Genomic DNA, 21,681 nt, shown 5'->3' with positions numbered 1-21,681 from the left:
CAGCGTCAGAAGTGTCTCGCCTGGGCTAAAGACAAAAAGGACTGGACTGCTTCTGAGTGGTCCAAAGTTATGTTCTCTAATGAAAGTAAATTTTGCATTTCCTTTGGAAATCAAGGTCCCAGAGTCTGGAGGAAGAGAGGAGAGGCACATAATCCACGTTGCTTGAAGTCCAGTGTAAATTTTCCACAGTCAGTGATGGCCATCACTCAGCCATGTCATCTGCTGGTGTTGGTCCACTGTGTTTTCTGAGGTCCAAGGTCAACGCAGCTGTCTACCAGGAAGTTTTAGAGCACTTCATGCTTCCTGCTGCTGACCAACTTTATGGAGATGCAGATTTCATTTTCCTACAGGACTTGGCACCTGCACACAGTGCCAAAGCTACCAGTACCTGGTTTAAGGACCATGGTATCCTTGTTCTTAATTGGCAAGCAAACTCGCCTGACCTTAACCCTATAGAAAATCTATGGGGTATTGTGAAGAGGAAGATGCAATACGCCAGACCCAACAATGCAGAAGAGCTGAAGGCCACTATCAGAGCAACCTGGGCTCTCATAACACCTGAGCAGTGCCACAAACTGATCGACTTAAGTATTGAGTGCTGTACATGCTCATACTTTTCATCTTCATACTTTTCAGTTGGCCAACATTTCTAAAAATCCTTTTTTTGTATTGGTCTTAAGTAATATTCTATTTTTCGGAGATACTGAATTTGGGATTTTCATTAGTTGTCAGTTTTAATCATCACAATTAAATGAAATAAACATTTGAAATATATCTGTGTTTGTGTAATGAATGAATATAATATCCAAGTTTCACTTTTTGAATGGAATTACTGAAATAAATCAACTTTTTGATGATATTCTAATTATATGACCAGCACCTGTATGCATTATGGTGCCCTTTCCTAGAATATAGCCTAAGCAGTAGACAGTTAAAATATGAGTGAAGATTATGTGACATTACGTGACATATTTTAATCTGAAAATATAAAAAGGAAAAACGTTAACCAGCTCAACAACACACCCAAACCATTCCAGAAAGGCACTCCATACATTCCTGTGTCTAATACACACACACAAACATACAATGTATTTTCCTCATTTGTGTAGGAAGTGTAAATATTTAACTGTCACAAACATATATGATGCTGAAAAAAAATATAAAACGTCTTATCTGTTTTTCTGAAGAGATAAAACACAATATAAACAGTGAGCAACACAATGAGGGAGAGCACCCACAAAAACACAATGGAAAGCAAGTACAGTATGTCTGAGGGGGTGATCTCCCACTGGTTATAATGCGTGTATGTCTCAAACAGATAGGAAGTGTTATTTTTTTTATATTTACATAATCCCACTAAACGTGTGCTAATAAAAAGGTTCAGTTTTCTTTTTGTGTATCAATGGGATCAGAATGTAATATTCTTGTCTTGTCAAAGGCATCTGAGCAAGATGGTGTAAAACAGACTGGAATTCTGACTGAGGAGTCTGCTGCAGAAACACTGGTACAGTACACACACACACACACACACACACACACACACACACACTACTAACTGCTTAGAACAATTTGGAACAGCTTACATTTAGTAATACGGTCATGGACATACAAATGTAGTCGGCAATCAATGTGTCTCTTATTTCAAAAGAAGCCTGAGCTGAAGCAGATGTCTTCAAAGTCAAGGTCTTCGTCATCCACCCTCAAAGAACAGGGAAGAAAAGGCAAATTTACCCACCTCATGTTCTAAACCAGTTCTTATTGGCATCACCAGAACCAGGCCTAATGAAAATTTGTGCTTGATTCCGTCTTCTTTTACACCATTTTGATCATTTGCTTCCAGCAGGAGAGGCCACATGACGCCCCATCGCTTACAGTAGAACAGAACCATCATCAAGAGGACTGGTGAGCACTGAAGATTCATCATCACATGATGCCGCACGGGTACAGCAGATAACCAAGCAACTACTTCTTCTACAATGACCTATCTGGCTAAATAAATGTTTGATTATATTGGTGGTACTTTAACTGTGTTAATGAGCCAACTGACAGCAACAATAATTTATGTTGTTAAGAGTCAAATATGTGAACAGACAGACAAAATCAGAACAAGCACTACAGGAGATGGACACACTATCATAAGCTCTAGCATAATAGATAAAGATCCCCAGCTACAACTCCATAAACTGAACTCAAAAATGATCACACAGACAGAACAACGCATTTCTGACGCTGTTTATGATATTGTGTCTAACCTGTTTTTTGGAGGTTAGTTCTGATGCAGATATTGCGTAGCCTAGATGTTCAATGATGCAATTTATTCCATAAACAATATGTACATAAGAAACAATAGTTTGGGGATTTACTTAGATTCGCAGAAATCAGTGATGGAGATCATAACACGAAGAGTTGTGTTAACAATTTATTTAATAAAATATTGGCCACATCACAAGCTGAATAGATGCAACAACAACAGAGTCATCCGTACAGTGTTTTGTGTCAATTATATACTGTGACAATAAACATATATATTACTATGTACATTACTGTTCTTATTCACTTATTCAGACATGTTTTCAGAGCATGCAACAAGGTCGCTCACTGTTAACAACAAAGTCCTAGTGACTCTCCCTTCACAAAGAACTTCAGAAAAAAACAGTGGTATATCTACATTAGTAATACATCATGTAAACAAGGCAGCAGGAGAAGAAGAAGAAACTAAGTAAATGAAAAACATCTTTATGCTGAAGCTAAACAGCAATTTGTCCCCTCCTGCATCCTGCGCTTCCCCAAACACACACACACCACAACAGACAGAAGGCAGCTGCCGTAAAATGTCCCTGTTAAATCAGGTCGGATCTAATTGGTCCATTTCAAACCCCAGCCTTATTTGTATGTGGTCTCTATAGCATTTATGCATATGCTGTCACATAGCTGGGCAGGAGAGTGCTTAAAAGTTAACAACCACCAACTTCTATGCCTGCACCATAAATCTAGTCTAGCCTTGAGGTGAACCCTGCATGAACTCACTTCCCCCTTCAACATCGTCTAAGAGTTTCTGGACAGGTCTTTTGAAGCTCACGTCGACTTCATTTAGGCACTATTCTCGCACCAGAACTGTTGCTCTAAGGAGTCGCTGTCTGAATCTAAATTGCCCCCTCTGGTCCTGTTCCATCTCTGCTTTGGCCTGCTTTCCTGCCCTGCTAAGGAGTCACTTGGCAGGTACAGGAGAGTTAGTTTTAATTCTGATCTCTATTAGTGTTCAGCCTGTCATATTCAACGTATTAGTGTGCCCGAAAGTCCGGCAGTGGCATTACGTTTTCCCAGAGAAACAGAGTTAAAATGCAAAGCACAAGTGCGGCATTTACTGGACAGACACCATGAGACACCAACACCAAACAACAACGACTTGACAGTGAGCACTGAAAACTAGCTGCCTTACATACACCACAACCATATAAAAAATAATAAATATTTACATAAAACCCAACCCCTTACAAAAATAGAAGACAAAGAATACAAATTCCCATCAATAAATCAACAACATAATCAGTTGTAATAATAATAAAAAACAGTGTGTGTATGACCAGCTGTTTTGTGTCAATTAACCCCACACAGATACCCAACGAACCTTTTAAAAGTAAAGAAACCCCTGGTCTTCATTACACAGTGTCTTTGTCATCCATGGAGCTTATAACACACAGAGTGATGCCAGCCATGGTAAGGAACATTCCCGCGACAGCTTCTGCAGAGAGTGAGGTGTGTGGGGGGAGAATGTGAAAGAAAATGAAAGTTAAATAAAAAATAAAGGCTCTTCTTAAAATACAGAATACATGCCAAGGCCCCATAATGCCTTGGCATGCTAGCAAAGTAAAGTCTTGCATATGAACATTGCTGAATGGATGCCCGAAATCTCTGAACGTGTTCCAGTTTGATCCTAAAGCTTGTAGCATCTTAGCATGCTCCATTTGTCCTTATGGGTATCAATGTCACTTCCTGCGCGGCTGCTCTAGTACTGAAAAGCTAGTTTGTGATAGACCAGCCGATTAATCGGTCAATATCTAGATATATGTAATTTTGACATCCTCGGCATTGGCTGATGCCTGCACTCATGAGGGCGATAAACAAACAAAAGAGACTGCGGACACATCTGCAGGCAGCCTGGAATGAGTTTTGGAAAGGTGGTGCAAAACTTTTTCAAGCACTAAATTTTCTTCAGTCACCATCATCTTTTCTAAACATTTCTACCATCCTAAATGACAGCTAATCTAATCTAACACAGTTACTGGTTAATGTTGAATGATGCAGTTGAACAATGGCACTTATGAAAAAGTGTTCCCCCACTTGCCCTTAAACACCAGTCACGTTCTGAAATCTACAGCATAACCCACTGTATTTTGCTATTTCATTAAATTAATAACAATTCCATCCAAAAACAACATGTTATTGGCTTTTGAAATCAGTATAATATATCGGCCATTGAAAAACCCCTATCAGTTGACCACTAGTTTGAGCATCACCAAAATGAGTCACTTACGTTTGCCTCCAAACTCTTCACCTAGTAACTTGCCAGTGAGAAGGGTGCAAAGGAAGGTGAGAGAGTTGGCCACAGGAACAGCAAGCGATAACTCTGGATAAGCGAAGAGGAAACAATTGGATATAGTATTCTGCTAAAACATTCACATGCAAATCCATATGTCCTGCTATACATGGAATAAATGGAAAATGACCAGAAGTACGCTGTGCTCTTGATGGGGACTAATGATTTGTTTTTTTAAAAAGCCAGTTCCAGCAAGACCCATGTGTGTAAATCGATGTACGTATTCTTTGTCTAATGTTATCCAAGAAAATTGTTGGCACAGTCATTTACAAATTTCAACAAAACAAAAACCAGTAGAAATGCCACAATCAGGGCCATTTCTTACAGTGTGGTGTGGGGTCAGTTTAGAGCTGAAACAATGAAATATTTGCAGGTTTAAATGTGAGGATTTGCTGCTTTTCCTTGTCTTAACTTACAGTAAATTGAATATATAGAGCATGGCCTTAGTTAATCATACGCCCCAGCGGTGGTCCATTTAAATACATCTCCCTCCTCATTGATCCCACTGATTTGTTGCTATAAATGGTTAAATCTATGACGAGAGTTTTTCATGACTGACCTTTGCATTTTATACTGTTGGTCAGGCTACAAAAGCAATTTTATAATGTCAACTTGGGCTCCAGGGAATTGTGATGTAATAAAATAACCATTAGTTGCAGTACTAAGCCAGTTACAGTGGAATATTTGACCTCTCTTGACATGTACATACACTAATCTTCTTACTAATGATTTACTAATTACATTTAGTTGTCAAATGATGCTTACTTGTGTGGTAAAAACAAACCATTTAAGCCTGAAAATTTCACCTCCACCATAGGCCCTTTTCACATTTTGACAGGTCAGTGGAAAAGCACAGGTGTAAATAATAAATTGAATAAGGGCTCAATTCCATTTTAGCTGCTTCTGTTTCAGGATCCTGGTATTGTGAATGCTGGTTCACTGTCATGACTTATTGAGACACTTGAATGCAGCAGAGCCATCGTTAATGTTATGAGTAACACCTGTGCATTTCTACCATGACAAATCATGTCTGCTGTGAAAGTGGCCTACTGCACACTGCATACCTGAGGTGTGGTGCAGGGTGGTTCTCTCTGGCTTTCTCCCACACTGATTATTAATGACATATTAATCATTAATCCTTGAATATTTTAGAAAGATTTAAGTTTAGTTAATAAAATGTTTAGTTCATAAATTGTTTTTTAGTTTATCCCAGAAAGAGTAGAAACTCTTAAAAATGCATCTTTGTTGTTTAAAAAAAAGAAATCAATACAGTGTGTGTGATTTCTGAGTGGGCATGCAGGGCATACACCTCAGCATATGGGCTGAGCGAAAGAGCTTGTCACAGCAGACATTTTTGCTCTCCATAGTAGGAAAAGCACAGGTGTAATGACAACATTAATGATGGCTGCATTACATTTAGGTAAGCCCTAGCTCAATTAGACTAAATTTAGTGGCACACTTAATGGAACTTCTGAGCTATCATTAATGTTATTAGCCACACCTGTGCTCCCCTGCATTGATGAGATAAAACATTAGCTGTGTTTAAAAAGCCTATTGACTTGCGTTGCAAATGAACCCATTATGCCCCTGTGGAAGTGTGTCTCTCACCTGTGGTGGAAAGCGTATAATAGTACACCAAAGAGCCACTCTGGTTCAGGAGAAATGGCACCAGGTACTGGGCAGCAACAGAAGAAAAAAAGGTGCAATTAAAACCAATGGTCAGGAAATGTAGTGATTTCAAATATGCACGCTGGCAAACAAGAACGGGAAATAAGGATTTACCTTGAGGTTTAGGAAAAGAAACTTGACCTCAGCCAGTAGCTGTGAGACTCTGTTGGTCTTTGTCACATTTTCTATCCCCGTTGTGCCTCTCTTCAGGAAAGGGTTAGTGCAACCCCACAGCACTGACACCAGCAGGAGACTCAGCAGCTCCACTGCAACACAGGACAGCCACCCTGTAACTTCATATTCTACGTATATACTACTAGTATTGGTACACAACTAATCATTTTACAACAATAACCGAGTCACGGCACGATAAAAACAAAGCAGCAGAATAATGCAGTTAGGACCTGATCTAACTTAAAAATACTATGAATGTAACTATCATCTTATTTAGCTAGTTAGCTTACATCCTTACCAATAGCTCTAACATGTTTATGAATATATATTAAACCTCCAAAATACAAAAGCTGTTTTTAAAATCTTGGTAGAGGATAGGTTAGCTTGTTAGCCACTTACCTACGGTCACCATCCTGATGTAACGTTAAACAGTCCCTGTAAAGTCGCAGGAAAAGGCTGTTTGTTTAGCTCAGTTGTTATTGATCATTATTGACATGGCCAGATTCATAAATGGCTTCAGACATTTTAATACCAGGACTTAAAATGAATTAAAATGAAATCCAAGCACCGATAGATTTTATGATGACAGTCTCAGTTGTAAACTGCAATATTTCCTCGTTCTTGAATGCAGCCTCGGGTTTTTTTAACATTATGGTACCAAAAGTTACCGGCTGAGGGCGCAATAACTTACCAAAACCATAACAACAATTATTCTAACCGCAAAAAACAATACCATAGTAGGATTATGCAACACTCACCTCAGTCTTTGTTTGATTGCTCAGTGTACACAGTGTACTACATGTGTACACGTGTACTAACAGAAGTATCCGAATCGAGACACAGCTTAAGCCTATAAGGTTATATGATGTTAAGCTTTCTTTCAACTTGTCCAGTGTCCAAATGACAGGTCAGCCACAATTAGAAATATTACATTTTATTTTCATCTCACTTAATTTAAAGTACCACAAACATACAAATACAAATACAGGGAGCAAAGAAAATAAAGTGCAAAATCCTTTGGTGTCAAACTAAAAAGGATTTACATCAGTGTGTTAGGCTTACACCCAGATGTCTCTCAAAATCTCTCTCTATCTTTTTTTTTGTTATACAAGGGGGAAAAATACAATGACATTTTAAAGATTTTTTGACAAAAAATAATCTGAACGAATATCTGATCAGAAGACAAAGACATAAATATTGACATATTGAAAAATCTGCAATATCAACATATTTTCCTCAAACGTACTAGTATCCATTACACAATGAGTTAGCTTCATAGCTTCTCTTTGTCTTCTATGAAGTTGATACTAATTCTACATTTACTCATACCTATGTGGTCCTCCTTTATTATAGAAATGTACACACTTAAGACCAATGTTTTCAAGCCATTACAGTCTTTACCACACATTTTCTTTATTGCATTAGTTGTGATGGGACATCTGCTAAAAATTCAAACAGTAAGAAACCTATGGCCTCCATACTCTGAACACTGACTGTAGCCAAAAAGCAATTCTTCATATCAATATGTCATACAACATCCCTTATGAAATCCAGCGTGTCTGTTATCAGTACAATTTTGTTCATTTTGTGCATTTTGTACACCAGGAGGACATCTTGTTATCCATGTAGTGACTAGCGGTGGCTCAGTTGGTGGAGAATGGCAGTGACAACACTATCGTCATGGATTGTGTTTCCACAGGATTCAGTCAACACACAGTATGCAGTCAGGGATGAAGGTAGCACATCAGTCAGTGCCTGTTGTGAGACTTGTCCACCTGCTATGTGTTTCCTAATGATGGAGGGTCATTTATGGTGACCACAGTGGATCCACTTGTGGTGTTGAATTGCTCTATGTGGTTTTCCTCCACTCTGGGCAGCCGGAAGCTGTTGTCTGAGCCTGGGATTGAATTGGCGATGCTGCCTGACACAGAGCTGACCCCCATGGTGCTCAGCGGCATGTTGCTCTGAGTTGTGGATTGTGACGTCTTCGCACGAGGTTTGGAGCCACCGCTGGCTCCCAGGACTCTGGATACATGTGTCCGCCTGGCGACGATTATACCGTGATGTTAGTAAAATTACTCACTTCACTCACATTAATAGCAAATTATCATGTGACTTTTATCTATAAGATATACTCAACAGTTACATAGACATATGGCAGACATTCCCTCTAGCCTTCTAACCTAATTTTTCTTGTATGCCTATTACTTCAAACACCAAAGATACCTGGGACAGTAGTAGTCATCAAAAATGACACAAAGAAGACAAATAAGAAAGAAAATGATTCATTGAAGAACCCATGCTTTACTATTAAGTCCGAGCCTTTTTGGCTTATGTCCCATAAAATGAAGCAATGCCTATATGTGACGTTTCATCATTCCATGTCCCATATCTTTTTTTTTTTTTTAAATGAATGAACATACATTTTGGAATTCTCTCCCGCGTCTCGTTCATTATCTTGGGAGCCCTCAGATTCATGGTACGAGGGTCCAAACCCTCAGGTTGGCTGTGGCAGAACATTACAAAGTACGTTTGCTTTAAATACTGTAGTAATTAGTATTTCCACTCTATACTACTTTGTACATCTACTTCAAAAAGAAATACTGAAAAGCTTTGTATAATACTGGATAGTTTTACCCCCACAGGCCTCTAAAATGATTCAAATACAATCTAAGAAGGAAACATCACAGGTCACATGTGTCCAACTCGTGGACATGTGTGGTCTATGAGTAAGCATTGCTGTAAGAATATGCTGATATGAGTGGATATGTTGAAATGATTTATTAGTCTACCTAATGTCAGAGACAGAGCCTCATAAAAAGGTTAAAAGCAGCCGCAGGTGTCTGGTCCTTCTTGAAGTGGATAAAAATAGCAATATATTTGTTTGACGGCTCGTGACATTGACTATGCAGCAATTTTCCTGTTAAACAGCATTGCAGCCCTACCTGTTGTACGTCTTCAGGATGATCAGGACAATGGTTAGAATGATTATGATACCTATGACAATGACAGCGATCATTGCCCCAGAACCTGAGAGACACAGAGACAGGAGGAATGAGTTGAAAAGTTGTTTCTCTTCTAACATTTGCACATCACATTTTGCACATTCCCTCTACTTCATGTGGTGCAACTTTATTTTATGTATCCTCCAGAAGTAGTGTGTAGTAGCTTAGTAACGCCATCACTCACAGGCAAACAGAACATGGCAAATATTTCCTGTTAAATGCATAGGTGCCACTCCCGTACAAACCATCTAGATTATGCTGCATGACGCAATAGGTTGTTATTTATGAGGCTTGGCTCATCAGGGAATATTTGTTTGGATTCTAAGCTCCGCCATAGGGGACACTCTAAAGTCTGATGGTGTCCACAACAAACACCTCATTCCCAAGGGTGTGTCTTATCGAAAAGGGCAGAACACTGCAGACATGCGCCCACACATACGCAAACACTTGAGATATCCTTACTCTGGATGAGTACTTGTTCTTTGGACTTTGTGGTGGCGGTTGTGTTTGAAGGAACTGTAGTGTTGGTCACAGGTGAGCCAGTTGAGGCTTGCATCTTCAGCAATTACCTGCACAGACAAACAAACACAAAAAAGAACATGAGGGAAATACTTTTCCAGAATAAAATACTACACTCATACTACAGATTAAACAAGGAAAAAAGAATAGAATGACAAAAGTATGGGATTTGAAGTTTAGAATATCATACAGTATACAAACAGTAGGTAGGTGGCATTGCAGAGGGAGTGGGAGCACCACTCATCAGAACATCGTATATGAAGTACTAATCAGTGTCGACTTTCCTACTACAGGATTGACGTGCTGGCCAGATAATGCTTGTCATTAAGACATTTTTATGTACAGCCTTATACTGTACAGTTCAAAACAAAAAAAACCCTGTACGTTTTCTAATGGTTACATCACTCATTGTGCGTGCAGTGAACTGACCTAAAACTGAATGGAAAGACATGATTGAACAACTTTGTGTTTGCTCTTTATCAGATCACGCAGCAGGTTCACGCTCTATTGTCATGTCTGCTAAAGCGTTACAAAAACATCTGTGGTTTTAGACATTTATCAGACAGACTGATGTAAGCCAGGACAGACCTGGAAACAATGTCCAAACATGTCAGACAAGTACTTCCTTCTTGCCAATTTTGACACTTTTTTTCTCAATGTCAACTAGTCCCATGAAAAGACCAAAACCAACAATGAAATGATCATACGAACATGTTGTTTGTGTAGCTGAAGCCTAACAGAATTTATTCCTCTGTGACCGATACCTCCATTGTTGTCCACAAAATATTACAAACACCACTGAGCCACACTGTTGCACTGGGTGACACAGTCCTTCATTGCAATGATCACAGCTGATGGTGGTTTATTTTAAGCCATTCCCAAACCAATCTGCTGCTGGAAATATTCCCTACAGTATCAAATGTGTATTTATCTACCTCTGAATATAGTTCCCAACAAATGCACTATTTACCCCAGTTTGAGTAATGTTTAGTAAAAAGTACAGTGCTTGGCTGTTTTAGGAAATGACTGCTCCTTTTCTATTTTTTTAAATGAAACAATAAATTTGTGTTTTTTGTTTTAAGATTTACATCCTTAGCATGAAAAGATGGACTTGGTGCTGGATGCTGCATGCTGTGTGGTGATGTTGGAAACTATTGGAAGGCAGACTAACGTGTTGTTGGTCTTTTCATGGGATTTGTTGACAAAAATTAAAATATAAAATAAGACCAGCCCATCCATCCATCCATCCATCGCAAGGCGGGGTACACCCTGGACAGGTCGCCAGTCCATCGCAGTGCTTTGTTTATAAGTTCCATAAAAAAGTTAAATGATGATTACATGTAGATTTTTTGCAGATTTTTCATCTGAGCCTTTGTTTTAGAAATGTCCTCCTTTACACAATGGAGCCTCATTATGGGAGTTCCTCATCCTCCTTTTCACATAGTGTGACGTAAAACAAAGAGTTGATAATGAGTCATTCAAACGTGACTCAGAGGTGTGATCATTAATTATAAAAGCTGCCATCTTCATCATGTTCATCTTTAATTATATCACCACTAAGCGCAGTGGATTCTTTGCAAAAGTGTCTTTCTTTATGTTTCAATGACTAATCCTAAAATCATCCAGTGTGTTAACAACATTATTTTGTTAAACCACCAGAGAAATGACAGGCTTTGCAACTGTGTTGAAACTCTTATTTTGGAAGACAACTTTTAATTAACTTCTCTTAATTATAGGAGACGGACGGAGAGAGAGCCATTGCATTAAAACATTGTTATAATTAGGGCTTGGCAATCTGGCGATTTTAGATTGAGAATGGATCCACAATCTACTTTTCAGGCAAATCGTAGAGATCACAGTATTTAATGTCCTCCAAACTTCATATAACCTCACTGACTAGCAGATGCATGTTACATGAACAAACCAAAGGAATCACTCTTTGGCTAGCCAAGAGTACTTGAAAAGTGTTATTCTATGATTATGTTATCTTTTGGCGGAATTTAAAACTTCAAATTAAGTTTTTATATCTTTAATGCAATGTTGTGTTTTACTGGTGCAAATGGAGAAAGTCATAGACTGGATCTACTCTACAGGGCATTTTAAAATTGAGAAAAAAGATAACAATTTAGATTGTGATTGTGATTAAATCAATTGTGATATTATTTTTTGGGCCAGATCACCTGCCCCTAGTTACAATTAAGACATGAGTTAGAGCAACATTGCACAGCGTCTGGGAGTGAAGCACAGCAGCACCATCAGGTACTTCAAGCGGACAAAATTTGCATCAGCTATAAAAAGCTGGAAACCCTGGCACAAGGAAGAGCTGCCCTTACTCCCATCCCTTGCAATCTTCCATCTCTAAGTTTGATTGACTGCTCTATTGATTACATTCAAATTCACAAGAAAGTATGCAAAACCTTTACATCTATAGCATCACTGTCTGTGAAGACTGATTAAGTTCATAACCAAGGCCGAAAAAAGATTAGGAACTTCACTGTTACAGTTCTGATATGTAGCCTGCTGTCACAAAGAACCTGTTATTATAAATGAAAAGGTGGGAGTTCAGTGGGAACGCCTGGCTGCTGAAAGAAACGCTGACATACTTCCTCCATCTCTCTTTCACACACACTTACAGTAGCCTAATTAGTTTCTGCCACAGATATTACCACTGTTCAATGAATACTTCTACAGTTTGGAAAATACATTTATAGGAAGACTGATACCACTCTCATGTCAGTACGATATGAAGCTACATCTAGCAGCCAGTTAGCTTAGCTTAGCTTAGCTTAGCACAAAGGAAACTAAATTTACCTGCACCTCTAAATCTCATGAACTTCAACTGCTGGTAGGCAGATTTTGTTACCTTCGAACAGAGCCAGGTTAGCTGTAAGAGTGGCATCAATTTTCTCATCTAACTCTCAGCAAAAGAGCAAATAAGCACGTTTTCCCAAAATGTCAAACAATTCTTCTAAAACATGCTTTCCTTCACTCCATGTATGTTTTTAATTAAGGTTTTATTTTAACTAGTACATTTTTATTTTCAACTCAAGATGTACTTTAACAACTTCAGTTTACAGAGGTTATGAGATTAGATTATTGGCTCCTTATTGAATGGTATCTGGATACTGTGTTTCAGCATGTAAATAGTGACTTGTGTACATAGCCTTAACCATTAATGCCTCTGAAATGTGCTTACCAAGGAGACATTGTGAAAGGAACATTTACAAACCTATGCAGTGTACACAGGCAAACTGCGCAACACTTTCCTGTAATAGGGTCAATAATTGTAGAAACTATTCCACAAACTAGGACATCGACTCTTTCAGATTGAGATGGGAGGAAAAACCAAAACAGAATCTTAATAAAAGCTGAAAATGTAGAGCGACTTGGAGGTAGTACTTGATTACTTTTGTGTACTGAATGTTTTTTTTAGCTTTGCTCGACAGCAAACATTGCACAACCAACTCTCCCAGTGTTGACATACTATTAAGCATTGAGATTAGTCATGACATATATCATAGTGCTGTTTGCTGTGGTGACAGCTTCTGATAAGTGTCTAACACATGCTGTTTAAGGTTGATAACACCATTGCTTTGGTAACATGGTGGAGGATACGGCATGCAGCTGATGTTGGCATGGTAATGGAACTACCAGTAAAGTAAATATTATTTAAATAGCCCAAAATCTAGAATCACAAATTTTCCTTGATGGGCTTTTGCACAGTTTGGCATTAAGTGCTGTATATGTATGTGTGTCAACTTATTTTACAGTTATCAGCCTTTTACCTGAATTTGTCAGTCAGTCCATTGTTCTCAGTAAATGTACAGTGAATATGAATATTCAGTATGAAGACTGAAGCTAAATCTAGCATTTAAACAATAAATCCAAACAAACACAGAGATGGATGTAAACACACTAACAAGACATCAATTACTACATAATGGGCTTGTGATTCACTTTTGTACAGAAAAGGACTGTGCTGATAAATGGACATGCACAAGATACATGTTGTTCACAACGTTATAATTTGAGTGGACAATATTGTACTTGTATTTATCAAATTTCCATGAGGCACTTCCCATAGTACAGGACAGAGATATATTTAGCTCGCTTTTTAATAAAGAAAAAGTCCATTACTTTAGTTTTACTTTAGGTACCAAACTAGTTTTTTTTGGCAGCAAGTAGTACAGCTGGAGCAATACTTGATCATCTTGTCACACAGTCAGAATCATGTCTTATAAAGAGAGGTGCGGTTAATTTGCTGATTAATAAACCGTTTTCTTCTTATAAGAAAATGGTGTATGTTATCATATTAGAAACGGTCCTTTTTTTACGACATGAACATTTTTATTATTACTTCAGCCAAACCTTTGGTCATGTATAAAAGGATGACAGAACAAGCTCTCCACAAGTATAAAACACCCAAAGCCAGCTGGAAACTAGCCTTTTAAGGACAGTTTTGATTGGATCAATCAAGCTAATTTGATCATGACTTTGAGCTGCGCATCTCATGTTTTGTGTGCTTGTAGCTGTAGCCATAGCAGGAGCGCTGCCTCTGCAGAAGCCATCACTGCTATCTCCAAACAAGAACTGTCTTGGTCAGCGCAACACGATTCTGCCTAGGGATTATGTGTACCAGTTTTTATCAAGAAGAGGTGAGGGCATGATTGGAGTAAGCAAAAGATAGAGAGAGAGATAGTCTTTATTGTCCCAGGAGGGAAATTTGTTTTCACAGCCTGAATGTGTTCTAGCAAAACTCGGTTATTAAAAACTTAATTATCTGTCAACATGAAATTGCTGCAGTGGCACACAGTTATTATAACTGAGACACAATGTTGAACTAAATATTTGATTAATTCGCTGACGAAAGCACTCTGGTTTGAAAATCACCTGCCTATTCATGGTGTGAAGAGATGGAAACATGCTGTTTCATCTCTTGGTGGATGTGTCAACTCTCACAGAATGAAGTGTGTTGTGGGAGCAGGGTAATGCACCAAACTGATTGCAGGTTAGGTTTGGGTGTAGGTTTGGCATGGTAGAGATTTGGGGAAACACCTTCATATGAAAAACCTCCAATACAACTAACCCTTGTACTGCTCACCACCCTACATCCTACCCGACTTCAAGCAGCACACTCTGCCAAAAGTGTTATCTATGAACACAAGATAATTCATATATGATTGAAAGACATTCATTTTAAGTATGTAGTAAAAAGAGAATCACCTCACCTGATTGGCTCACTTAATTTTAACACAATGTGTTTCCACACATTCAACCACCTCCTAGATTTTAGGTGAGGAGAGGTTGGCATCTATCTACTCTCTCTACATAAGGTACAAATAATTATTTTTATTAATACTTAGTTGAAAACTATGTGAAAGATGACTAGAAAGAACTGCTGCAGGTTCCCAATTGATTTTGCTCTTCAAATTCATTTAGATTTCAAATTCAGTAAGTAAGTCTGACCTGCACAACTAGCCAAAAGAAAACACTTTGGATGCGCTGACCTCTGAGAAAATCTCACATGTATAATAACATTTACCAGGCACACATTCTTTTTAAAAGGCTGGCTGTGTGGTTTACACTTACCTATAGGACAGGAATAGACGTTTTTGTGATTCCTTAAATGGAATACTTAAATGTCAGTGATCGTTGTAAAATATTCTTTGGTGTTGCCCACAGATGGGCACTGTTCTGGCTCTCCACTGACTACGGTAGGGACTGCATGGTATCGTCGACATTGTGTCAGCAGAGTTGTTATAGCCAAAAAGTGACACGCATGCGAGCCCTTTTAGTTTTCTAGTGTAGATAAAGATAGCTGAAGTTGCAGTCACAAGGACAGAGGTAGTGTAGCTGCAGTCAGCAACAGAGAAGGAAAGATCTGACACGCACGTTGGGCAGACAGATTTGAAGAAATTAATCAAATTATATACATTTCATTAGGGCTGACCCCGAATAGTCCATTTGATGCTTCGATGGGCGGAGCCTGATTCGACTGTCAATCTTACAGTCGAAGCTTCGCAGCGAAACAAGGATCATGCCATTTTGGCGATATGGGGGTGCTCAACATCTGATTTTACATAGAACTACCAGTTTTCTCCCAATATGTTAATATACAGCCTATTACAATATACATTTCAACGTTTAATGCTGTAAATAAACATGTAAAAAGGATAAAACTTTCAATAAATGTTTTTAAAGTGCGTAAATAAATCCAAAATTGTAACCCTAACATTACGTCATCAGTGTGCATGTGAAGGCGTAGCATGTTTGTGTGTAGTGGCAGAAGAGATGGAGCCCCAGCTTCACTGGTGTTGTGCCGCGTTGTACGTACCGAAATAGAACCGCGAGGTACCGCGACGTGCATGCAGTTGTCGGCAGCACGGAATGCGCGCAGAACTCTGTACATGGCCGGTGAATGGCAGGCGAGAGAGAGACAGAGAGAGACAGACAGTTTAGCTGGAAATTTACAGTGTAAGTTGAATGAATAGAGACTGCAGCTCTGCAGCTTCTTAAGATTAAAGCGAAGCTACCACCCCCCCAGCTCGCAATGGCTACGCACAAAAACACACATGATTCAACTATCATTGGACTGATAGTCAACTATAGGCTGGACTTGATGATTCTGATTCGACTATGTAAATCCTTAGTCGGGGACAGCCCTACATTTTATATATCGGATCATGATTTACACACAGTGATTGTGTTAAATCCCTAATGCCATACAGTTCTTGACATATAAAAAATAATAAATTTTACATTGTTTCACACAATTTCACGTTTTAAAGTTCATTGACACTAAGTGTATAGGAGCCCACACCTACCTCCAACTCCCCACTCCTGAATTTCCCCTATTCTCATCTGGTCACCCTAGTTGTGCTTTCAGACCAAACGCAAATTTAATCCTCACGACGCTTTCCTTGCATGAGTACATTTGCTGCAAGTGTTCACACACAACGCGAGAAGGTGATTAGAACCCGCGAAATTTCACTCGAAATGAAAATTTTGAACACGCGAAGGCTTTCACGTTGCCTTCGCATCACTTCGTGCCGCCCAACAGGAAATTGCGGCTCTACGCGTCTTTGCATTGACTTTGTATGTAAACTCACCGACCCGAACGCTCGCTTCGCTTTTGGTCTGAAAGCACAGTAGAACCGAGCCAGGCTAGCCAGTCTTTATGCTAAGCTAAGCTATGCTAACAGAGTAGCATTCATTTTCTATCTCTCCATCAGAAAGCAATTACGCATGTTTCCCAAATTTATTCAACCAACACAGCACAGAGTCACATCAGCTGCTACATAGTTAGGGAGAGTACAAATCAAATGGTATCAACTGATCAACTTAGATAGCCACTGGAAATGCAATGAGCAAAACACATTCACCCTTTAAATGTGAGTGCCAGTAAAGGCTAGTGAAACTTTGAAACCCTACACAAAAATGCAAATTTGGACCCAGGATATTCTTCCTGTGATGTAACAGTACTGATCACTAACCTGTTTCTGCTAACTACAGTCAGATATCGTCAATAGGCTTTGCTTGAATTTCTAACTACAACTAATCAGATCCCTTTGTTCTGACGTCTAGTATCAACTTCCAGGCCAGTTTTCTTTTTGCTGTAATACTGCTCCACAAATTGCAGCTAGTCGCTCACACTGCAGATTTAATATCCTTTCTTCCACCCTCAGTAAACAAATCATTTATTGCTCTGTTCTGAGAGTGGACTCTCAACACAGAACAGGAACAATTGAGTTTCCTCTTTTTCATACGAGGAAAAAATAGACAAAGCTGTTGAGTGGTTAGACTTCCCCCTCCACCGCCACATGTGTTTGTCCACATATCGCGTATAACACAGGCTCCTGCGCACACATTCATAAACACATTCAAAGTATGACCTTCATCAAATGACGGTGTGAGTCAGTAATTGAGCAATGTGAAGCAGGATAATAAGACACACAGGTTCCCTGGAAGAGCAGGCATATAGTCATAGCAATGAGGTCCTCTGGATCACGTCAGATGTGCATTTCCCATACTATTTGTTTTCCAGACGTCACACTAAAGAGGGATTTAACTAAGACTTTTATTAACCTCCATCAGTGGCCAAAAGACTTGAAACAGCACTGACAGTGTACAGTGCCTGTTATTGATGTAAATGATGGAGTGAGATAAGTGAGATTAGAAAACTAGCTAACTTGATAAAAAAAAGATGCACGTAGTAAAGAGGTAATATATCATAATTGGGCTTCAGCTTAAGGTGTATACTTAAATCATAATTAATAGTGGTGAAAGGGTTAGGGTCGCCTTGCGCCCGATGTCAGCTGGGATTGGCTCCAGCTCCCCCGCGACCCTGTACGCAGGATAAGCGGTTGACAATGGATGGATGGATGGAAAGGGTTAGGGTTAGGCTGCATTGTTGCTTGAATAATCTACAAATTATGATTAGTTATTAGGCTACTTAAAGATCAATCAGTTGGTAAAGGTCATCTACGTGAGTCAGCCACTGACAACTATTCTTACCACTGTGGCATGAGTACACAAGACTGGACTTAAGCATTTGTTTGGGTTTTTTGTGCCTGATTTGTCAGATTAATCTCCTTTAATATAGATATTACTTGCTCAAGTTTACTGGCTTTTAATTTTCCAGTCAGGATGCTCTGATTTCCCATGAGTATTATAATCCAATCCAAGATATGTAGTAGAGCTGGCTTTCCTTTTGAGCTGTCCTTCTCATTGTATAAGTATCTGATAATAAAGACGTCTACTTTTCATCGGTGTAGATTAGGAATTTTTGCATTGCATTTTTTTATATGAAGCTTTGATTGCTGGTATGTACATTGTGCTTTATAAGGCTGGATAATAAAGCATATTTGCAAATAATGCTTATCTGAGTTGATAATGATAATAAAAGAATGTACATAACCGTGCTTCATCATCCACAGAACCAGCCAGAAGATAATTTTCTTTTTTATGTGTAAATGAGTTCATTTCAGCTTCTTAGATTTGGTAGGGTGTGATCTAGTTACAGCCTCATTATAAGTGCATTCATATAATTATGTTTCCTTAATTACAACGAGTGGATATTATATTGTGAAACATGGATGGAGAGAAAAGCCTCTTGATTTTATTTTGCGCCCTGATATGCTTTTATGTTATTCAGACTTTTTATGCTCTTCTGGGTTCAAATTCCAGTGACTTCAAAGTGGTCTAATCCAGGTCTAATTTTAGCCTAATTTCAATTTTAAAGAACTGGTAACCTTTCAATTCTAAGAACTACACAGACAGCACCCCCCAACAACTACAAATAATTGTTTATAAAAACAAATACTTGTACAAAGTCCAAAAGGCTTAATATATGTTGTGGTGATGGAGCAGTGGATAAGACACATGCCTTTGGTGTGGTAGACCTGGGTTCGATTCCTCACAGTGACATCCACCAATGTGTGCCTGAGCAAGACGCATTAACCCCTAGTTGCTCCAGAGGTGTGCAACCTCTGACATGTATAGCAATTGTCGTTTGCTTTGGATAAAAGCGTCAGCTAAAGGAAATAAATTTAATATCATCACCATGCCTCTTACATCATATGAAAACTAACACTGGTGATCTCTGAATTAGTGCAGCAGTCCTGTTCTAACAGCAGGCATATTTTCCTACAAGGTAGCTGCAACTGATAAGATGTAAGTAGAGATGTTTCATCAAACACTCACTTCTCTGTGAGAGATACACGGGTAGATAGTACCGGGAGGCAGAAACTTCATCTACCTCAGATGTAAATCTGTGTTGTTCCACTGGTTCAATAGCGACAGTAGATTTAGAAATTTGAGGGCGATTTGGAATGCAAGCTATTCCCTTTCAACTGAGACTCACCTGCCGTCCCACCACGTTGTGTGGGGAGAACCCTGTTCTCACACACACACCTGGCACAGACACACACACACGTAACCAGCTCACTAAAAAATCACTCGCAACTGCAAGAGACCAAGTTTATATGAACACAAAATCTGCCAAGAAGAAGGACTCAAAAAGCAATGATCCATCTTGTGACTTACCTAACCGTCTCCTATTTGATGTCAGCCCAAGCCTTCTCCAGATGGGAGCCTGAGCAACACAGAGCCCCCTCCCTCAGCTGACTGAGGGGGGCATAGTCCACTGACACGAGGGAGAAGAGTAGTGTGTGTGAACTAATCCAAGAGAGGAAAGTAAGTCCCAGGTGCTGCTAAAATGACAGACACACAGAAAGAGTCTCAAAGAGTTTAAAAAGCAGAGATGCCTCTGTGTGTTTGTGTGTGTGTGGTTTCAGTGTTAATGTGAAGAGGAGGAGGCGAGTGGGGGGGGAGGTGGCTCCATGCTTGCTCACTTGTTGCTCCTGAGCTGCTCCTCGCAGGTAGTAATAATCTCAGGCAGCTGGTTTTTCAGGTCATTCCACCCGGCCCTTAGGCGTGCCGTGGTCGCTGATCAAAAAGCTCGGCTCCTCTCCAGAGTTTGTCTGCTCCACTTGGCCCTCGCCATGAGCGCTGCCTCTCAAAATCAGACCTGCTGCAGAGGGAGGGGCTCAGTGCGTTCTGTAAGAGAAGATGAAAAAAACTCAAATACAACATTTCATATATTGAAATTCGGGATATATCTTATCTTTGCATGTACTGAGTACATGTGTGCCTTTTTTGTCTTTTCATCAAAACAACAAAAGAATCTAATCATTATTTATGGATGATAATAAGACTGCCTGTGTGTGCATGTTTTGTGTGAGCATATGAAGGATGTGGTTTCAGAACTTATCACAAATCCATTCATCTTTGCACGCACATGTTTTATGTAGTTGAAAATTAACTATGTGAATTACAATACTTGTCCACAGGGTGCTGGGTGTGTTTGTAGAAAAGTTACAATATGCAACAGTCTTTTGTATTCTATTTTTTTTTTGTAGTCTTTTATTTTTTCATTTCTTTTCATTTCTTTTACTTTTCTTTTCCTTTTAGGACACTCAGCTCCATTCAAACACTTTGGAAAATTTGTATGAAAGTTGTCCACTGAACAAGAAAAAAGTTTTTTAGTGGCAATAATCTTCCCCACTGTCCTACTATCTGCCTTGTTCACACATGCTCCTGTAAACACACTTGTCACGGTAGTCTTACCCCAGAAAGTCACCAGGATGTCGCCTCATGTTACCTCCAGGGGATAGGTGTTGCTCACGACTATAAAGCAATTCAGTGTTGTGCCTTTGTGAGAAAGTGTAACTAAATGTCTTTTGGGCAGACTCACATTGTTCTGCATCACCCAGTGCCCTGCATACGTGCACAGTGCTGGTGTCCCCATGTCCCTATTCTGCTGTGGAGGAAGACCATTGCATAGTCAAGTCTGGAAGCACGACAGCATGTAACATAAAGAATAATACATCTTCGACTCTTCAGCTGATCCAGAATGCTGCAGCACGTGTTCTGACAGGAACCAGGAAAAGAGATCACATTTCTCCTGTCTTAGCTTCTCTGCATTGGCTTCCAGTAAAATCCAGAATAGAATTTAAAATCATTCTTCTTACCTACAAAGCTCTTAATGGTCAGGCACCATCTTATCTTAAAGAGCTCATAGTACCTTACTACCCCACCAGAGCACTGCGCTCCCAGAATGCAGGGTTACTTGTGGTTCCTAGAGTCTCCAAAAGTAGACTAGGAGCCAGAGCGTTCAGCTATCAAGCTCCTCTCCTGTGGAACCAGGTTCCAGTTTGG

At 39.4% G+C, this 21,681-nt stretch overlaps 3 protein-coding genes across 13 annotated transcripts in view; 1 reads left to right on the top strand and 2 right to left on the bottom strand.

Annotated features, from left to right (window-relative positions):
- The window catches only part of dcdc2b (doublecortin domain containing 2B), a 14,424-nt gene extending 12,414 nt beyond the window's left edge, over positions 1-2,010 (top strand). For 3 of the 6 annotated variants that reach the window (XM_046062115.1, XM_046062113.1, XM_046062114.1), the window contains exons 13-15: positions 1,439-1,504; positions 1,649-1,711; positions 1,844-2,010. In XM_046062115.1, the coding sequence (XP_045918071.1) occupies positions 1,439-1,504; positions 1,649-1,711; positions 1,844-1,906 (192 nt within the window). In that variant the 3' untranslated portion in view covers positions 1,907-2,010. Of the gene's footprint in view, positions 1-1,438; positions 1,505-1,648; positions 1,722-1,840 lie in introns of all 6 variants that reach the window. The other 3 variants (XM_046062116.1, XM_046062117.1, XM_046062118.1) reach the window with 3 other exon arrangements.
- A 396-nt stretch (positions 2,011-2,406) lies between these two features.
- tmem234 (transmembrane protein 234) lies at positions 2,407-7,061 on the bottom strand. Its single transcript, XM_046062122.1, has 5 exons — positions 6,839-7,061; positions 6,380-6,531; positions 6,206-6,272; positions 4,535-4,627; positions 2,407-3,742 (listed from the first exon to the last, which is right to left on the bottom strand). Exons 1-5 carry the CDS (start codon positions 6,849-6,851, stop codon positions 3,660-3,662), a joined length of 408 nt encoding a protein of 135 aa, XP_045918078.1. The 5' UTR covers positions 6,852-7,061; the 3' UTR covers positions 2,407-3,659.
- Positions 7,062-7,410: 349 nt separating this feature from the next.
- LOC123979255 (non-compact myelin associated protein) lies at positions 7,411-21,324 on the bottom strand. Of its 6 annotated transcripts, none has more exons than XM_046063098.1 (6): positions 21,218-21,324; positions 20,316-20,520; positions 20,008-20,174; positions 9,907-10,013; positions 9,385-9,469; positions 7,411-8,482 (listed from the first exon to the last, which is right to left on the bottom strand). In XM_046063098.1, the coding sequence occupies exons 4-6, from the start codon at positions 9,998-10,000 to the stop codon at positions 8,218-8,220; spliced, it is 444 nt and encodes a 147-aa protein (XP_045919054.1). In that variant the 5' UTR covers positions 10,001-10,013; positions 20,008-20,174; positions 20,316-20,520; positions 21,218-21,324; the 3' UTR covers positions 7,411-8,217. The 6 variants fall into 6 exon arrangements, with proteins under 6 accessions (XP_045919054.1, XP_045919055.1, XP_045919056.1 ...); XM_046063099.1 differs by having other exon boundaries at positions 20,008-20,171; XM_046063100.1 differs by having other exon boundaries at positions 21,091-21,262.
- Between the last annotated feature and the right edge of the window lie 357 nt (positions 21,325-21,681).

This window comes from Micropterus dolomieu, linkage group LG11 (genome assembly GCF_021292245.1).
Source record: "Micropterus dolomieu isolate WLL.071019.BEF.003 ecotype Adirondacks linkage group LG11, ASM2129224v1, whole genome shotgun sequence".
Classification (NCBI taxonomy): Eukaryota; Metazoa; Chordata; class Actinopteri; order Centrarchiformes; family Centrarchidae; genus Micropterus; species Micropterus dolomieu.
This window is presented reverse-complemented; position numbering and strand designations above follow the sequence as displayed.